The sequence below is a fragment of the Diabrotica virgifera genome, chromosome 5, assembly GCF_917563875.1.
Source record: "Diabrotica virgifera virgifera chromosome 5, PGI_DIABVI_V3a".
NCBI lineage: Eukaryota > Metazoa > Arthropoda > Insecta > Coleoptera > Chrysomelidae > Diabrotica > Diabrotica virgifera.
The window spans coordinates 83,702,578-83,722,644 of record NC_065447.1 but is presented as its reverse complement, the minus strand read 5'-3'; the positions used below and the strand labels follow the sequence as shown (position 1 = coordinate 83,722,644).

At 34.0% G+C, this 20,067-nt stretch overlaps 1 protein-coding gene across 3 annotated transcripts in view; it reads left to right on the top strand.

Moving 5' to 3' along the window:
* Positions 1-20,067, top strand: part of LOC126885045 (torso-like protein) — a 238,061-nt gene that overhangs the window by 153,101 nt on the left and 64,893 nt on the right. For all 3 annotated transcript variants that reach the window (XM_050651475.1, XM_050651474.1, XM_050651476.1), the window contains exon 4: positions 6,836-7,133. In XM_050651475.1, the coding sequence (XP_050507432.1) occupies positions 6,836-7,133 (298 nt within the window). The remainder of the gene's footprint in view (positions 1-6,835; positions 7,134-20,067) is intronic.

The following is a 20,067-nucleotide window of genomic DNA, read 5'->3' as shown; positions in this document are numbered from 1 at the left end:
AGTTTAAGTCGACCTTTGCGGCCTCTAATAGTACTGATCATTACCTTTCCAACGCTTATCTAATTTTGAAAATCGGTTATACCATTCAATAGTTACCGAGCTCAGAAATATGACTCAAATTCTATTTAAAAAAGGGAAAATATTTGTGGATATGTATGTATGTATGTATGTATGTATGTATGTATGTATGTATGTATGTAGGTATGTATGTATGTATGTATGTATGTATGTATGTATGTATGTATGTATGTATGTATGTATGTATGTATGTATGTATGTATGTGTCTATGTATGTATGTATGTATGTATGTATGTATGTATGTATGTATGTATGTATGTATGTATGTATGTATGTATGTATGTATGTATGTATGTATTTATGTATGTATGTATGTATGTATGTATGTATGTATGTATGTATGTATGTATGTATGTGTGTGGAAAATTTACGATCTGAATTTTTTTCTGTGTTTGAAGAGGGGGTCAGGGCCGATTCAGAACCGGTGTAGTTTGTGACTTTTGATCACCCATAAGCCAGCTATAGAACTTGGTAGGTACAAAACGGCATATTTTTTGGGGATTATATCTTCGGTTCAAGAAGAGACAGGAGAACCTCAAATACACCGAATTAATATAGTTGAGTTAAGCTTTCAAATGGTGTGTAAGCCGTCAGGATCAGACATATACTCGGCTCAGTGTAGCCGAAAAACTGAAAAACTAAACTTTGAAAATTTTGGTTTTTCGACAATTACTCAAAATTTCAAAATACGAATTAGGCCAATAACTGAGCATTTGTAGAAGGACTCCAGACAAATCTAACGGTGTATACCTCATATTCGGGAAAATTCGAATTTTTAAGTAATAGGCTTCATAAGTATGATCAAATCTATTATCTATGGGATAAACGGTTTTTCAAGCTCAATAATTCCTGTAATAGCTTCAGTTATCTTACTTGACCTTCGATGCATCAGATATTACTTGTCAATATGTTTCAAACTCATGTTTAGGGATCAAAATCGGTTAAGCCGTTTAGAAGTCATTAAGCTACAAAAGTATAATATAATTAACGATTCTCCCGTTTATGTAGTTGCAGTTGTTACGACGCTAAATTTGATATGGCAACGGGCAATCCGAGTTTATTTACCGGCCATCCCAATATCTTTTTCAATCTATTTCGAATAGAAAAAAAATCTAGTGTACATTCGATGGACACTAGATAATTTGGGAGGTAATGCGACAAAGGCGACCATTTATAAAACTTAACGTGTAATCGAGAAATGTTGCATTCAACTTCTTACAATTAATTTATAAATAACTTTGAAAAACTCCTGATACAAGAATAAAAAACCGCTAAACGCCGTAAAAATGAGTGGCGCATACAATATTCCAGCTACAAAAGATCTGATATGAATATTACTTGGCGCGAAAATGTATTTTCATTTTGATGCAAAACAAAATTCTAGTTTTAATTTAAAAGAGTTTTCCATAAAATTTGCTAAATTTGAAGTAAACGCGCCACAAAAGAGTTTCAAAATTCAAACTGTATCAAAGTTACTCTTTTGTGGCGCGTTTACTTCAAAAGCAAATATTATGGAAAAATCTTTTAAACTAAAACTAGAATTTTGTTTTGCATCACAATGAAAATACATTTTCGCGCCACATAATATTCATATCAGATCTTTTGTAGCTGGAATATTGTATGCGCCACTCATTTTTACGGCGTTTAGCGGTTTTTTATTCTTGTTTAACCTATACTGCTTACTTTCCGAGATTACGTTTATTTATTTTATCTTTTAGGGGCACACGTTTCCTATTTGCCATACATATATTTTTCTATGGACTCAAGAATCCTTCGAATATGGAGAGGACTTTAAACTAAAAAAATGACTGCAACTCCCCTTTCCATATTAATTTGTACTTAATGTAAATTGAGTAATAACTTGTCTTCCTTTTAGATAATAGTAGTTGTGTACCTAGTAGGAAAATCTTAACATTCTCGGACGATGTAAAGATTGCCGTCGAGACGCAAGCCGAGACAAGGCAATACAGAGTCCGGGAATGTGGCTTTTCCTACAAGGTATACATACTATTTTTCCGAAAATCGGACATTTAAATTATTTTAAAATAAACATGTTAAAATTTTCAAATAGACATATCGCACACCTAGATCTAAAGAGAGTTAAGTCAAAAAAGCACTTTTTTCAGAAAACACGAAAAACTGTTTTCGGTGTCCATGTGCACTGCGGGAGTGTTTTGTTTTCATGGTTTGCTTTATTTATACACCAGAATATTATGTTGAAGTACTTTAATGTTTAATACACGTTTTAAGGCTAAAAATCGATATTTTTGAATTATTTCCCTTTTGCTTATTAATATATTTAGATTTGTTATACTAACTTGAGTTGAGCCTGTGTTGGTGAATTAAGTTTGTAGTTGCCCCTCTTTTGAAGAGGCATTGTTCATTTATTTAGAACGAAGTTCTTCTTCTTAAATCGGCTTGAATATTACCTAATTCTGTTTTCTTCGAATATGCTGTTTTTACCGCTTTATTGCGCAAATCAAAAGTTTATTTAAAAATACCTTGCATATTTGTATTTTGGATCAATTAATCTCAAAGTAAAAAGGATTGTTGAGAGCTCTAAAATTGTGTGTACTTAAGTACCGATATTTAGACTTTATTTGTTGCGAGTGGCGTACTAAGAATTCTTTTTGCTTTCCAAGTTCTGTTGTCTCGACATCTTGTCCACTTTATCTTTGCATTTTAGGCGACGTTTGTCTCCACAGGGTGGTCCAACCATTTTTGCTGGAATTAGTGTTTTAGATTTTGACAGGGTAGTTTATCTATCTTAATCTCAGTAGCAGTTTCAGGAACCATAACACCTTCTGGACCAACTTTGTCACTATCATCTTCGGTATCCGATGCACTGGAGCTGCTGCTGCTGGATCAAGTAACCGATGATAATGAAGGTACGACCTTAGGTGGGTGCGCATTTTTGTTTAACAATTGCAACTTAGGATCTTTACCATAGTTGTCAATATCACTTTCATCGCTCCAAATTCCAAATAAGTGAAATATAATAGTCCGGGGCTGCTGTTTAGATGTGCTAGGGATAGATGTATTAACCGGTGTCAAAACAGCATGAGTTTCTTTGGATGGAACTTTATCACTTAATGACATCTTCAAGTTATCTTCCACGGTTGCATGTTGACTAGAAGCTATAGGAGTGATATTTTATTTATACTGTTCTTCTACAATACTTACTAACAATCGCCGGCGATTCATTGTTTTCCTGAAATATACAATGTTTATTTTACTAACCTACAGAGTCATGTAAGAAGACCACAAAAACATGTTTAATCTTTTTGGCTATGTTGTAAAGATAAATTTGTCAGAAACCATCTGAAGGGATCCAACTTGAAAAATTGGCAGTAAAAGAGGAACCAATATTGTTAATGGTAAGATAAACATTAAACTGTACTACGACCTACAAACTCGAATCGCCAATAACGAAATAAGTTTAATTTTGATAAGATTTTACAGAAAAAAGGAAGTATCAAATATGACTCAGCAAAACAGACAAAACTACAATATCGAAAATGTTTCAAGAGTAGGGTAACAACTAAAAATAAAAATAAAAGCTTTACTTACCTTGCCAGCGATACAGGTTTAACTCAAATTGTTGTATCTTTGTAATTAGCGCTAACCACTTAAAAGGTGACAACTCAAAATAATACTGCTTCAAATTTCAACTAAACAGGTACAACTCAAAATAACTCCATACTTTTTACGGAGCACACTTGCACTCCGCTTGTAATTCTGATTGCATCTAGCATTGTTCCCATTTATGCGCGGTGGGATCTGGCTCGCTCGTTCAACAAAAGAGACTCTAGGTTCCATCTAGCGTTGAATTTTGCACATATTTTTAAATCTCTTTTATTGATCGATAGGTATCCGTACAGGGAATTAAATGGTGAGCTTAACTCAATTTCACATATTTTTGACTTAACTCTCTTTAGATCTAGGTGTGCGATATTATTATTTCGTCTCAAATATTCGTGATTCGTGTATTCGCCACCAAATACAGGTTTTGTAACTACAGAAACAAAAATATTCAATTGTCAAATTTAAAGTTCTAAATCTGCTGTAAGGAAATAGTATGTTGTACAACAAGTGAGAAAAAAATACATATTTATCAAGAGCGCAAAGTTTGTTGGCACGAGCCGAGACGAAGCGAGTGCCGCAATTCAAGCGAGGGAGAAATATGTCATTTTCTCACGTATTGTACACTGTACTTTTTCTATGGATGCGTTTTTGTCAAGAGTTCATACTTCAAAATTAAATAATTTAGGAGCTTTTAGGTATATGATATGCCTAAATTGAAATAAAATACATATACACATATGTAGGTATTTAATATTCTTAATATTTATATGCTTTATTTTCTTAAAATTATAATTAACAGTTATATTTGAACAGTTTTAAAGGTAATCCTGGTTAAGTTTTGCTTCAACATATTTTGTTTGACAAAAATAATTATGTTTGTATTGTGCATGTTACCATGGAAACGGCTTATATGGAAACCGGCGGAGAACCAATGAGAAAAATTATTTTTCACTGCAATGGCCGACTTTTCTCACTGCGTGAGAAATGTTTCGTTTTAAATGTAGGTATGTAGTGAGAAAAGTTGCACATTGTATAGCATCCATAGAAATAGTTATTTTCCTAACTAGTACGGAAAGTGATACTTTCACGTACGAGACTGCCGTTGACCCGAACGACGCGATAGCGGAGTTAAAAAAAATAGAGTTATATCAATTTTTATTTAGAAGCGAAAATACACAAATGAATTCTTTGACAAGGTTGTCAAAACCAAACTTTCAATATAATATAAGGGTTACCACAACGACGATATTGGTTTCCATGACGACGATTCAAAACCATTGTAATTGTCTACTGATCTGACTTTTAAATATTATGTGAAAATAATTTTTTCTTCAAACGTCAAATAATGATGACATTACTTATCTAACTTGATCCTGTCAAAGTTTGATGTCTCCGCCGGCAGCAGTTTTTTTTCCCATTTCTTTACGGCGGAGGGAAAAATGTTGTCATGGCAACAATATGAAACATGTCACAAAGCAACAATACAAATGTCATTAACAACAATTAAACATCATTTTTATTTATAGTAATATTAAAAGTACAATTAGTTAATGAGGCATTTTCAAAATTGAAACCGTGCAAAAATGTTCCCGACTCTTGATACGCATTGGTAATTGTTGATGATACTGATGGTCGAGCACAACTTTCAGCAATCATTCCGACGACTTAATTATTTTAATTTCTAACATCTAGACGACTTTGATAGTTGTCACAGTTAATTTCGAGTAAAAATAGCGTATGAATTGTACTAATTATGGTTGAAAATTGCTACGTTTGAAGAAAAAATAGTATACTTCATTCGGCAAAGAAGCGACTTTTCTTGACTTGCCCTCTATTACGCGCCTCACTTCGTTCGGCGCGTAATATCGGGCGCGTCAAGAAAAGTCATGCTTCTCCGCCTCATAAAGTAATATACTATTATTTCATCAAAATATCGCGCTAATTTCATTAAAACATGAACACAATAAGATAAATTTGAAATAAATTAGTAAATAATATCTAAATATTGGTTTATTGCATGAATTATAATATATTATAATGCCATATTACAAGGTATTTTACTTTCCCGCACGCCGTGCGGGATAATTTACTTTCACGCACGCCGTGCGGGAAAGTGCAACTTTCTGAAACGAAATGCGTGCATTAAAGTGGCTCTTTTAGCACTGCCGTAGAAAATAGTATATTGTGCAACAAGTGCAGAAAGGTACTAATTTCTCACGAGTTTGAAAAGTTGCGGTACGAGCGCAAGCGAGTGCCGCAATTCAAACGAGTGAGAAATTACCTTTCTGCACGTGTTTCACACTATACTTTTTCTACAAGCACAGTTTTTCCTAAAAATAAAAATCACAATTTCCAAACGACGATTAATTATAATAGGTACCTATGTGATAAATTTTAAACTGTATTTAATTAATACCTACTAATCAATTTAAATTCCTTATACCTAAATAAATTGCACAGAAATCAGTTAAAAAATTAATGCACTGCCTTAATTTGTTTAAATTTAAACAATTATTACACATTATTGACATTATATTTATGCAGTCACGGATTTACACAAAACCTACTTCATTCGACGTCTCTTGTACAGGTTGCTAAATCCTTATTGGTTATTTGATAATTATAAAATGTTTAATAAGAATAAAATTGTAAAATAAAACAGTTGTAACATCCATAATTTAGTTTCTATGCTATAGTTAAATATAATAATTGTCTTATAGGTTATATATTTGTCTAAAGTTTAACCACGGATGTAAACAGTAACGTTACTCAGAATGCGGTAGTCCACGGATGTAAACAGAATATAACGTTACTCAGAATGAGGTAGTCAACTGTGCAGAAAAGAACTTTGCGGCACAGAAACGTCACTTTGCGGCACAGAAACGTCACTTTTTTGCACACTAATGTCAAATATCTTATACTGTGAGAAAATATCAAGTTTGCTAACATAAAACCGTGCAGAAAAGTGCACTTTGAATAGTGGTTGTAGAAAAAAAAAATTTCCTTACAGTAAGGAAATAACATTTCCGTATAGTTATTTTTTGTTTCCAGGCAACGGCTAAGTATAAGGAAATATCAAAAATGTCTAAATTCCTGACCGATTTTCGGAAAATAATATAGAAATTTCCTCAACTCCTAACTAAATAAAATTATTTTCTTGTTTATTTTCAGACTCGATCAACCTTGGAAAGCCTTCACCTCCTCTTGGACGACCGAAACCATCGGGAGGAACCTTGGGATCAACGGATCCTTTATTGCCAAAGAACATTGTTATGTGTTAGTGCGGTTATCTCGCTTTCGCGATGTCGTTAAGCTCCAAAGGCTGCCGAACAACGTGTTCGTGCTGGACCAAGCGGCCAAAGAAATAGACAACATTAAAATTGGTGATGTCAATAGTGTACTCACGTTCATCAAGAAGTATGGATCTCATTATATTAACTCTTACGTCACGGGGAATTCCTTATATCAAGTAAGAATTTTATATTGCCATTAATATTCAAAACGAAATAGGTATAGTCACCTTTTTTATAAACTTCAAATAGCTGTACCAAAGTAGATGACATGCAAGTTTAAGCATAACACTATAATATAAAAAACAAAAATGAATAAAAAACATAAAATTTAGACAATCAAACTGCTTGTATTGTTGTAGCGGTGGTACACTTCGCGTCAAAAAAAAAACTGGTACGTCTTATAATCGAAAATCGTGTTTTTCAAGTTGTGTAAATTGGTCTTGTCACATATGTCATTTTTATTTCTAGGGCAACGTTGCCAGTTCAACGAAAATATTATATCAAACCAGCTAAAAGCAGGGCTACTAAAAATTAAAACAACATCAAGCATTCTCGATTAGTCAGTCACATTTATTTAAACATGCATCCTAAAAAATTCTCTTATTAATTTTGTAATGTTCCATCATCTCAATTAAGTACCCATAAATTAATTTTTGTTCTATTATAATTTATGACAGATAATAAATCTAGACATTACATTAAATTCTTATGTTTAATTTAAAATCGAGAAATGTGAAGGGTTTCTCGTAAAGTGTAGCACAAAACTCTTTTAGAATTGTGGGATACTAAGATAAAATAAATAGAACACACTGAAAAAATTAAAATTTGAAATTAATACAAAATCAAAAACTTTTACAGTAAACAAGTGTGGAATTTAAATATTATGTATTACAATAAAATTCGAAACTGCTAAAATATTAAGGACACAGGTGGAAAATGTCGCCTATCAAAATGTTAAATGTGTTTTATTAAATGTACCTATTCATTTTTTTCGAATCATGAGAAATATAATGTATATTTTTGAAAAATTTAAACGCAGAATGAAAGATTACATTATTACTGAGTGCCGAAAGTCCCTGAAAACTTCTATAATGTTTATTTTAATAAGTTACAGGGGTGAAAATAAAAGAAAATTTAGTGATGTTTAATTGCAAATGTTTCATTCAAAAGAAACTTTTTATTTATTCTAAGATACTTTCGGCCCTCGGTAATAACGTAATATTTCATTTTACGTTTAAATTTTTCAAAAATAGTTATTAGTTTTCTCAGGATTCTAAAAAAATGAATACATTTAAAACACAGAAAATTTTGACAGGCGACATTTTGCGCCTTTCCCCTTAATATTTTGTCATAGCTCCATTATTATCAATAACTGCTTGTAATCTTCTGGGCACTGAGTTAATTAAATTTACTGCTAAATTTTCATCTTCAGCCAAGCTTTCTCAGGTTTCTTCAATTGTGGTCCACAAAAATGATCTCTGTTTTGGTGAATTACATTTAACTTTTGTACCGGGTGTCCACTTATATTTTCCGCCATTTTAACTGCCTATAACTTCTAAACGGCTCAAGATAGGAATATGCGGTTTTCGCTGAAATGTTTTATTTTAGTAAAAGTTTTGTCTGAATGGATTGAATTTTTTATATCGCTTTCAAATACGAAAAAAAAAAATGGCGGATTTTTGAAAAAAAACGTTGTTGACTTTTTTTTAACGGAACACCCAGTATATTTTTTTGTAAATTGAAAGAAAGGTCACCTATCTAGCGATATAAAGTTTTTTAAAATCGGTTGTCAAATCACTGAGTAATTAATTTTTAAAATGAGAGGTGCAACGTGGATATCACATACCTAAAAACATAACTAAGCAAAATGATATTGTTATGTGATTTCCACATTGCATTTCTCATTTTAAAAATTAATTGCTCAGTCATTTGACAACCGATTTTAAAAAGTTTTATATCGCTGGATAGGTAAATGACCGTTTTTTCAAGTTACAAAAAATATACTGGGTGTTTTAATAAAAAGAGTCAACAAAGTTTTTTTTTCAAAAATCCGCCATTTTTTATTTAAAAGCGATATAAAAAATGGTCATTTACCAAATACTTGAAAAAACTGTCATTTACCTATCCAACGATACAAAAATTTTTAAAATCGGTTGTCAAATAACTGAGCAATTAATTTTTAAAATGAGAGATGCAATGTGGAAATCGCATAACATGATAGGTTTGTTCGTAGTACGATCCAAACGATCAGCAACCGTTGCCAACCATCAGACGCATGCGCAGTTAACAGTTGGCGCTGCGTAGTTAACAGTTTGAGTTCGTAAACTACGAGCGCGCATGCGTCTGATGGTTGGCAACGGTTGCTGATCGTTCTACGAACAAACCTAATATCAATTTGCTTAGTTATGTTATTTAGGTATGTGATATCCACGTTGCACCTCTCATTTTAAAAATTAATTACTCAGTGATTTGATAACCGATTTTGAAAAACTTTATATCGCTGGATAAGTGAATGACCTTTCTTTCAGTTTACAAAAAATATACTGGGTGTTCCATTTAAAAAAAAGTCAACAACGTTTTTTTCAAAAATCCGCCATTTTTTATTTCGTATTTGAAAGCGATATAAAAAATTCAATCCATTGAGACAAAACTTTTACTAAAATAAAACATTTCAGCGAAAACCGCATATTTGTATCTTGAGCCGTTTAGAAGTTATAGGCAGTTAAAATGGGGGAAAATATAAGTGGACACCCGGTATTTTGTTGACCATAAGTCCCCAAACATTCTTTATTGGATTAATATCTGGACTTTTAGGCCGATGCCACATTAGGCCGATGCCACATTATGCGTTTTGACCGGATGCGTTTCCGACGCATCCGGTGAAAACGCATAGTGTGACAGATCGGTCCGGTTGCGTTGGAAGCGGATGCGTTTTGAGTCATCGGTACGCGCTTACTACCTGCACTAGACTAAACGCATAGTGTGACAGGTCGGTCCGGTTGCGTTGGAAACTTATGCGTTTTCACCGCATCCGTTCAAAACGCATAATGTGGCATCGGCCTTATGCGTTTTGACCGGATGCGTTTCCGCCGCATCCGGTGAAAACGCATAGTGTGACAGATCGGTCCGGTTACGTTGGAAACGGATGCGTTTTGAGTCATCGGTACGCGCTTACAAACTGCACCAGACTAAACGCATAGTGTGACAGGTCGGTCCGGCCGCGTTGGAAACGGATGCGTTTTCACCGCATCCGGTCAAAACGCATAATGTGGCATAGGCCTTTAGAGGGCCATGGAAAAGTTTCAATGTTATTTTCCATAAGGTAATCCCGTACACGGTGAGCTGTGTGGAGTGAACAGTTGTCATGCTGGAAAATAAAATTATTGTTGGGGAAAATTTCCCTAACTGATGGCAACATCACATTGTCTAAAATATGTAAATAATTTCCTGCATTAAATCGTTCTTCAATTTTTCAACACATTCCTAAACCTCCTCTATACATCCAAGCCTAAACATTTATAGAGAACCGACCGGACTTATCACTTGACGAAATATAGTTTTCGTTATACCTATTTCCAGGCAGTCTATAAACCCTAATACGGCCATCATAACGAGACTGGAATACTTTTTCATCAGAAAAAATTACACGGTATCAAAAATGAACAGGATCATTTAAGACATAATTTAAAGCAAATAAGAGTCTACTTTGCTTATGTTCCTCGCTATACTTATATTTTCGGGCGGCTGTACAATTTTTTAAAGCTGTCGATTTAATCCTCCTTAATGCTGTAGTTATAGATGTATTAAAGTTTGTATTCACTTTTGCTTTCCTTGACGTATGGAAGGGATTCACTCTTAAATAATTAGATAATGTTTGATCTTGTTGGGCTGTAGTAATAGCTGGTCTCCCGCTCCCTCTCCTTTTATCCAAAGTCTGCTCGTTTTCCCATCTTTTATTAATGTTGAGAATTGTGGTTTTGCTTCTATTGAACTCTTGAGCCAGTTGTCGGACAGACCAACCATCTTCTATTTTCGAAATAATTCTAGTTTTATCACACTTACTTAATTGACTTGGCATTTTTAAAAATTTATTTTGACGAATTTGTCAAATTTGACTGATGTCAAGTAATTAAATAAGTCATCGAGGACTGGAGCCAGTCCTTTTTATATAATTTGTTTAATCGTTTAATTTTTCAGTGATACGCTTCTTTTCATGAGCATTTTTCAGTGCCTCACAAATCATAGAAAAATAGGTAAGTCCGTGATAATATACATTTTAGTGACATGACATTTTAGTTAAATCTGACAGTTGTCACATTTTATTTGTAATTTGGCATAAAATCAAATCAATTGTGTTTATTGCATTTATAAAATGGTATTTTCTTTGATTTGTATAGTCTTATAAATTGTACAGATTATATTCGTAGATATATTATATAATTCGTAAATAATTTGTGGCGTCATCTATTGACAACTAGAATAAATGTTATAAATGTCACCGACGAAATCTAATCACCGACGTGCGTTTTTTTCTGTCACATGCAATTTAGTGCGTTAGAAAGAAATCGAAAAATTGTGATGCACTGAAAGATCCTCATGAGAATAAGCATAAGTGGATTTTTTAATATTAACTCAACCGTCTCTCTGGTTATTAAATTTATTAGATTTGTTTGTTGTTAATGATAAAAATAATACCTGTCTAAAAACTTTATATATTTTTGAACGATATTTTTTGTATTTAAATTTAGTGCAATTCCGTTATCTGTGATGGCAACAACGCCGTGATTCACGAGCCATTGTGTCAAGTCTGAAGACAGGTTTACATTGGGAAAAAGAGTGTACCAGTTTTTTTGACACGAAGTGTACATTATACACTAGTCACAAAAAGTATCGCATAAATGTATTAAGTATAGAAGTTTTGATTAGTATCTCCTAAACTTTTTTGGAAATGCTAGGGAATGAAACGTAGGAATATTTAATAGTGGTTTATTCCAGTAACATGAAAAATCAAAGATTAACAGGCCAAAAATATGAAAATAACAATTATTCAACAAAAATGAAAAATACAAATCTATAAAATAGGGAAGTTCAAGGACAAATTGAACATTTTAGTATCTGGTATTAGCACCTCTGGCCCTAATGACGTCCCTCGTTCTCTGTGGAAGATGATTTCTTATCAGAGACCGTATGTACCCCAAATCAAAATTTTCCCATTCTTCCGTTAAAACATTTCCCAGTTCATCCGGGTTATCTGGAGCGACGATACGGACTCTTATGCATCTTTCGAGGTAGCCCCAAACATGTTCAATTGGGTTTAGGTCTGGGCTGATTGCCGGCCAATCAAGAACTTGAATTCCAACCTCTTGAAGATATTGCATTGTTATTCTAGGAACGTGCGGGCGAGCGTTATCTTGCGTAAGGACGAAATTATCTGTAATAATTGGAACAAAAGACGATATAATAAAAGTGCATCAAATTCCAATATACATAAACAAAATGGTATTATATACTTTTAAATGAGAAAATGAGAGGAGCAATGTCATTAAGTCATTACAAAATATTGTGATATGATTTCACAAGTGTTCGCGCGTTTTTCGATCGTTTGAAACGATTTAAATACACAGAAGATTTTAAATTTATACTTCTGAAATTTTGGAAATCTTATTTTTTAACGAAACTAAACATTATTATGTAATAAAACAAACATGTGCAGGTTCCCTATTGGGGCATATCTCAAACGAGAACATAAATTAGACTTAAGATAACGGAACTATTCTTTATGTACAATTCCAAATAAAAAAGAAGTTAATACCTGCAGACTGCAAGCACTATTAATAAGAGTAATGTGAAACTACGTATAACAGCGAATATTGAATTTAATCATTCATTGCTGTTCTAATTGATCCACAAAGAATAAGTAAATAATCGGTATCCAATCCAATTAATTAACTTAATCGTCACGCCATAACTGTACTATACAATTTAGAACTATCGCAACAGAACTTGAGCAACGGCTACCAAGTAAGAATTAATGTGAGAATGCGAACCATATTTAAAACTAACTCGTTATAACAGATGAATGTTACGATTTAGTTTAGATTTCGGTCATTCGTTAATGCCAATTTACAAAACCACAATGTGGTTTAAATAGAAACAATTTATTAATATTAGAAAAAATCTGGAAGTTTTTACTTCTGTATTGGTTTTTTAAACTATGGTATACAGCCAACTATTGGGATTTTCCCATTGATTTTTTTTTTTTTTTAGAAACAATTTCTTCTTCTTCTTCTTCTTCTCATAGCACAACAACCCGGTGTGTGTCTTGGTTGACTGCACAATTCGCTTCCATTTCGAACAGTCGTTCATGATAGTTGGGTCAGTGGGTAGCCCCAATGTTCTTAAATCTGACCATATGTTATCTCCCCATCGTATTCGTGGACGTCCTTTTAATGTCGGAACTTCCTCCCAGATTAGCTTGGCAAGGCGGGTATCAGGGAGTCTATGGATATGACCTGCCCATCTTAGACGTTGGGATTTAATCTCTTGGACTACGTCGCTAGCCTTATATATCTATTTGACCTCGGCATTTGTTCTCATTCGGTATTGTTTAGTATTTGGATCGTGATAAGATTCAAAGATTCTTCTGATGATTCTTCTCTCAAAACACCGGAGTTTTCTTTCCATTGCCTTTGTCAGCGTCCACGTCTCACACCCATACCTACATGAGCACCAGCATCTATCTAATCACTGTCTTATATACCCTATTTTTTATGTTCGTGTTAGGCTTTTAGATTTGTGTTATGGAGGCTATACACACATCTATTTGCTGCCTGGATGCTCCCTTTTATCTCTTCCATGATGTCGTTATCTGCGGTGATTGTCGCTCCGAGGTATTTAAAACTTTAGAAATAATTTGGTTGTAAGATAAACTGCATTGCACTGTTTATATGTACAGATATGGACCTTACCTAATGATTGTGAATATTAAGGATTATTTAACGCTGGTTCTACATTCTACATATTTCTCTGTTACCTATTTATTCTGGGTTGCCCGTGATGTATGTATGTATACACCGTTCTTAGGCGTCAACGCCCTTCGGTAGGGAACTATGGGAGAGTTTCACCGCAAGCCCTTATCCCTTGCCGTACTGCTCCTTCATAGGTCGATCAGATGCCCGCATATTCCAGTCTAAGCGCCAGATTCATATTTAGAATTTTATACTGACGCGTTAGCCTTTTTGTTTTTCCGATGGCCTGGGCTGGGCTTGAACGCACATACCTCACGGCGAAGTGAAGTGTGGGTCAGCCGCTAGTAGCACTGAGCTATCCGATCGACATGCCCGTGATTCACTCTCCAAATTTGTATCCAGTAGTCTCTCCATTGTGTGAGTCCATTTGGTTGGTGAACCAGTGATGGATCTACGGGGAGGAAATTTCCCCCCTCACAGGGTCCAAAATTAAAGAAAGAAATTGTTGAAACGTAAAAATATATTACGTGACATGAAACTTAACCCGGGATCATATGTTGGTGAAAAATCTCGCAACATAAGTTTCCACTCGTAAATGCCTCGAGAAAGAAAGAAGTAATGCACATATCCAAGAGTACCGGACAGCACAACTAAATATGAGTGGAATTGACTTAGGTATGTTAGATAAAATCTAACGACGTGACTGATAACGTAGGTCAAAATTTTCAAGTACAGTAGACTCCCTCTATAACGAGATCTCATCTCGTTATATCAGACAACAATAATATTGTGCATACCACCACCACTGAAATGTTTTGATGCCTCTTACGTAGTTTATTAGGTGTCGATGGTCGACCTCAACAATGAAATTTGGCCATCGTAAATTTCCTACAATATTCAATATCGGTCTATAGATAAACAAGAAGGAAGAAGTTTATTACCGGCGGTAGAATTTATTACAGCACTGGTCTCAATAAGCACACAGATGTGCGCTGGTAAGCACTGGTCTCAAAAACAGGTAAAGAAACATATTCTTCGATTTCATTTTTCCTCGTTATAACCAAATATAAGCGATAACTCGTAATACCCGTATTCGTTATAGAGAGAAACTACTGTATAATTTTCTAGTAAAATTTTCTAGTATGTGCCTAAAAGTATGGGCAGACTATTGCTAAAGGTGACGATAACGAACTACCAACAGCTGAAATGACAACAAACGAAGAAATAAACATTGAAGACGCAGATGTTACGGAAGCATTAAGGAAATTAAAAAATAGAAAATCACCAGGAGAGGACAGAATATCGAATGAACTCATAGAGTACAGAAGACAAGATCTGACCAAGCAAAATCCAAAAAATCATAGAACAGAATACCACAAGAATGGAGATCAAGCAACCTCTCTTCAAAAAGGGAGAAAAATCGGACTCGGAGAATTACAGAGAAATTAATTTATTGAACTTCTTCTTCTTAACGTGCCCTATCAAGTTCCCTTGACGTTGGCGATTAACATTGCGAAACTGTCTCTGTCTCGAGCTATTCTAAATAATCTCTCTGCTTTCTTTATGCCTGTCCACTCCCTGATATTCTTCAATCAAGAGGCCTGTTTTCTACCAATTCCTCTGCGTCCTTCAATTTTACCCATCATAATAAGTTGTAGAATATTATATCCGTTTCCCCACCGGACACTACGTGTCCAAACTAGGCCATCTTTCTAAATTTGATATTTGTCAACATAGCCGTCCATGATATTTTTAGTGTACGTCTGTGCAGCCACATTTCAAAGGCGTCCAAATGATTAATGGTGGTTATTTTTAATGTTCATGCTTCGACACCGTATAAGAGGACTGACCAAATGTATCCTTTAATCATACGCTTTCGAAGTTGAAGTTGCAAGTTATCATTACAAAAGAATGACCTCATTTTTAAAAATGTTGTGCGGTCTATCTCGATTCCACATTTTATCTCTTTATCTGGCTTTAGTTGTTAAGTAATATGGCAACCAACATATTTAAAACTAGGTACTCTTTGAATTTGACCTTCAACATATAACCGTGAATCTTGATGCGCTGAACGGCTAAACACCATGTATTTTGTTTTTGAACAGTTAATGTTTAGGCCAAACTCTCTTCCCACCGTGTCAATGGCATTTAAAAGGCATTGCAATCCATTCACGTCACATGTCATCACTTAAAATAACTGAATCATCTGCATATCTGATTGTATTTATCAGGATTCCATTAACTTTCACGCCCATTCCAAATTATGCAGCGCTTCTTTAAATATTCTATCTGAATATAGATTGAATAACAGTGGGGACAGTATACAACCCTGTCTGACACCTCTTTGAATTTTACATATTTCTGTTGATTTTCCATTTATGCAAGCTCTCACTGTTTGACGCCAGTATAATTTTTCTATAATTCGTACGTCTTGATTGTCAACTCCTTTATCCTTTAATATAATAATTAATTTGTGATGCTGTACACCATCAAAGGCCTTTTCATAGTGAATAAATACAGCAAAGACGTCTTTCCTTTGATCTCGGCATTTCTGCAATAATACATTTTAGTGCAAAGAGTGCGTCCCGGGTTCCCAGTCCATTTCTGAAGCCAAATTGTGTTTCATCCTGGTCTTTTTCACATTTATCTCTGATTCTACTGTGGATGATACGTAGACATATTTTCAAAGTGTGACTTATAAGGCTTATCATTCTATAATCGCTACAGTTTTTTGGACATTGTTTTTTTGGTAGAGTTATGAATTTCAGACTTTAACCAATCTTCAGAGATATCACCAGTCGAATAAACATCATTAGAAAGTTTGACCAGTATTCCAATATTTTCCTCATAAAAGCTTTGACATCTCTGTCGGTATGTTGTCAGGACCAACGGCTTTCTTGTTTTATGCCAATTTTATAGCATGTAGTATTTCTGATTTTAGTATTTCTGGTCCTTCACCTTCATTTAAGGTCTCCAGTTCTTCGGGTCTATCATCATGATACAGTTCATTTATATAATTATAGAAATCGGTTATACGAATCTGTTATAGTATGTATGTGGAGTTTGTTATGATAAAACCAGCTAAGAGAAGTAGCTAGAGAAGAAGTAGTTTTAAAACAGTTATTTTTACACATATTAAATATATCATGTTTTTATTCAACTGTTCTAATTCCAATTCTAACTCCATCCATTTGTCTTTAGCTACCTTTATTTTTTTTTAATTAGTTTCTGTTTTCCCTGTATTCAGTCTTGTTACCTTTCAGTTTTCTTGTCTGCTCCATCAATTCCAGGATTTCATCAATTATCCATTGTTGTTTTTTGTGCCTGTGCATTATTGTTATATAATTTTCCATTACTTTCAAGGTAAGATCTTTAAATGTTTTCCATATGTAAATATTGTTTCCACTTGTTAATTTCTTTAGCTGATTATTTAGGTCATTTTCTATCAGCGTTTTGTTGGATGCTGAGATATTTAATTTTGGTGTTTTGGGCCTTTCTTGGACTTTTTTGAGCTTCACTTTGATGTCAACTATTAGAGGGTTATGGTCTGAACCGATATCTACACCAGGATAAATCGTTGCTCTCTTGGCACCATTCTTAAAACTTTTGTCAAATTTATTAAACACAACACTAAAATTAATGACCAAAGTGATAACAAGCAAACTGAATAAAATTATAACATCAGCAGTAGAACAACAAAGTTTCAGTTCAGGAAGATCATGCACCGACGCTATATTTATAATGAGGCAAGTTCAAGAGAAATCCTTAGAATACAACAAACCGGCATACTTATGTTTCGTGGACATAAAAAAGGCCTTTAACAGAGTCAAATTAGAGGACATTATCCATTTATTGTACGCAAGAGAGGTACCTCTAGGAATAATTAAAACGATCGGAAATATCTACCAGAACAACACAATGAAAGTAAAAGTAGATGAAGAACTAACTGACCGAATTAAAGCTGGCAATGGGATAAGACAGAGCGATTCCCTGAGTCCTCTATTGCTCAACCTGACCATGCATGAAATAATAAAAAAGTAAGAACAAAAAAAGGATACCAACTGGGAGAAATACAACTTAAAATATTCTGCTATGCAGATGACGTAATACTAATCTCTTAAAGTGAAGATGATTTACAACGTATGCTGCACCAATTTAATATAACCGATAGAAAATTTAACATGTTAATTTCCCCAAAAATGACTAAATGCATGGATATAACAGCAAATATAATAAGGTGTAAATTAGAGCTGGAGGGTCAGATAATAGAACAAGTCATGGAGTTTGAATATCTAGTAGTCTAAGAGCTAGTGAACTCTCCGACTAACGGTCTTCCTGAAATGCTAGAAATTTGTATAGTGATAATTCATAGCACACCAAGGCTAAAAACCTTGACCTGGTAGGCATCAGCCCTGCACGTGTATCTACCAGGTGAATCGAAAAGTTCAAATTTAGGGGGTAAAATAAACTTTCTCCTGTAAAGTTTAAATTTAAGTATGTGTTTGAGTAAGTCATTTAGAAGAAATGTGTACAATGACAGGCGATTCTGAAGAACATAAGACCTTGCCAGGCGATTTGAAAGTTTAGGGGTTTTTCCTAAAATATTTTTTTTGCACCGAACAAAGTTTTTTTAGGTTTTTTGGATTATTCCAAACAGAAAAGATCTTTAGTGATTTTTCTCTTAGGTTAATAGTTTTTGTTATATAAGCGATTAAAAATTTTGAAAATTGCGAAATCGGCCATTTTTAACTCTAAATCGGACAAAAATTTCAATGTTGCCAAGGTAAGTAAATATTCTTTAAATACTGATTGATGAAATCCCGAAGAGTTTTTTGCAATACAATATCGGAAACCCCTTTGTTTTTTAATTACTACCACTTACTACCACTAATATAAACATTAACATATTTATTTATACAGGGTGTACAAAAAAAATTATTAAATTAATTTAGACAAAAAGAAGAAAAAAAATTTTTGTACACCCTGTATAAATAATTATGTTAAGGTTTATATTACTGAATAGAGAATAACCTTTCAAATGAGCTGTCACACAACCCCTACTCTCATTTAAAAAAATCATCGAGTACGTCATCACGCCCAGATGGATGACGTCACTAGTATTAAATATGCCAAAAAGTCCTAATTTAAAAATAAAAATCGACCTGTCTGAGGATTTCCCTTCAAATTTGCCCATTCTCGAGATAATGAATTTATGCAAACTCAAACGTCGTAATTTATACTACAGTGTCGCGCCCGCTTGAGTAGCAATTAAAAAACAAAGGGGTTTTCGATATTGTGTTGCAAAAAAATCTTCGGGATTTCTTCAATGTTTAAAGAATATCTACCTACCTTGGCAACATTGAAATATTTAGTTAAATGTCCGATTTAGAGTTAAAAATGGCCGATTTCGCAATTTTCAAAATTTTTAATCGCTTATATAACAAAAACTATTAACCTAAGAGAAAAGTCACTAAAGACCTTTTCTGTTTGGAATGATACAACAAACCTAAAAAAACTTTGTTCGATGCAAAAATAAGAATTTTAGGAAAAACCCCTAATCTTTCCCCTCGCTTGGCAAGGTCTTATGCTCTTCAGAATCGCCTGTCATTGTACACATTTCTTCTAAATGACTTACTCAAACACATACTTAAATTTAAACTTTACAGGAGAAAGTTTATTTTACACCCTAAATTTGCACTTTTCGATTCACCTGGTAGATACAAGTGCAGGGCTGATGCCTGCCAGGTCATGGTTTTTAGCCTTGGTGTACTATGAATTATCACTATACAAATTTTTAGCCTTACAGGAAGACCTTTAGTCGGAGGGTTCACTAGCTCTTAGACTATAGGCATCACACTATCTAGCTACGGAAAGCTCGAAACAGAAGTGGAAGATCAGGAGAATAAAGCAAACAGAGCCGCAGGTGTCCTGAATGAAACAATATGAAGAAATAAAAATATCGGAAAAGAAGTGAAAGGCAGAATTTACAAAACAGTCATCAGACCAATAATGACAAACGCGACAGAAACATGACCTGATACAGAAAGGACAAAAAGAATGCTAGAAACAGCAGAGATGAAAACACAATCGATAGTAAGACACTATGAGATAGAGCTAGAAGTGCAGATATACGACGGAGATG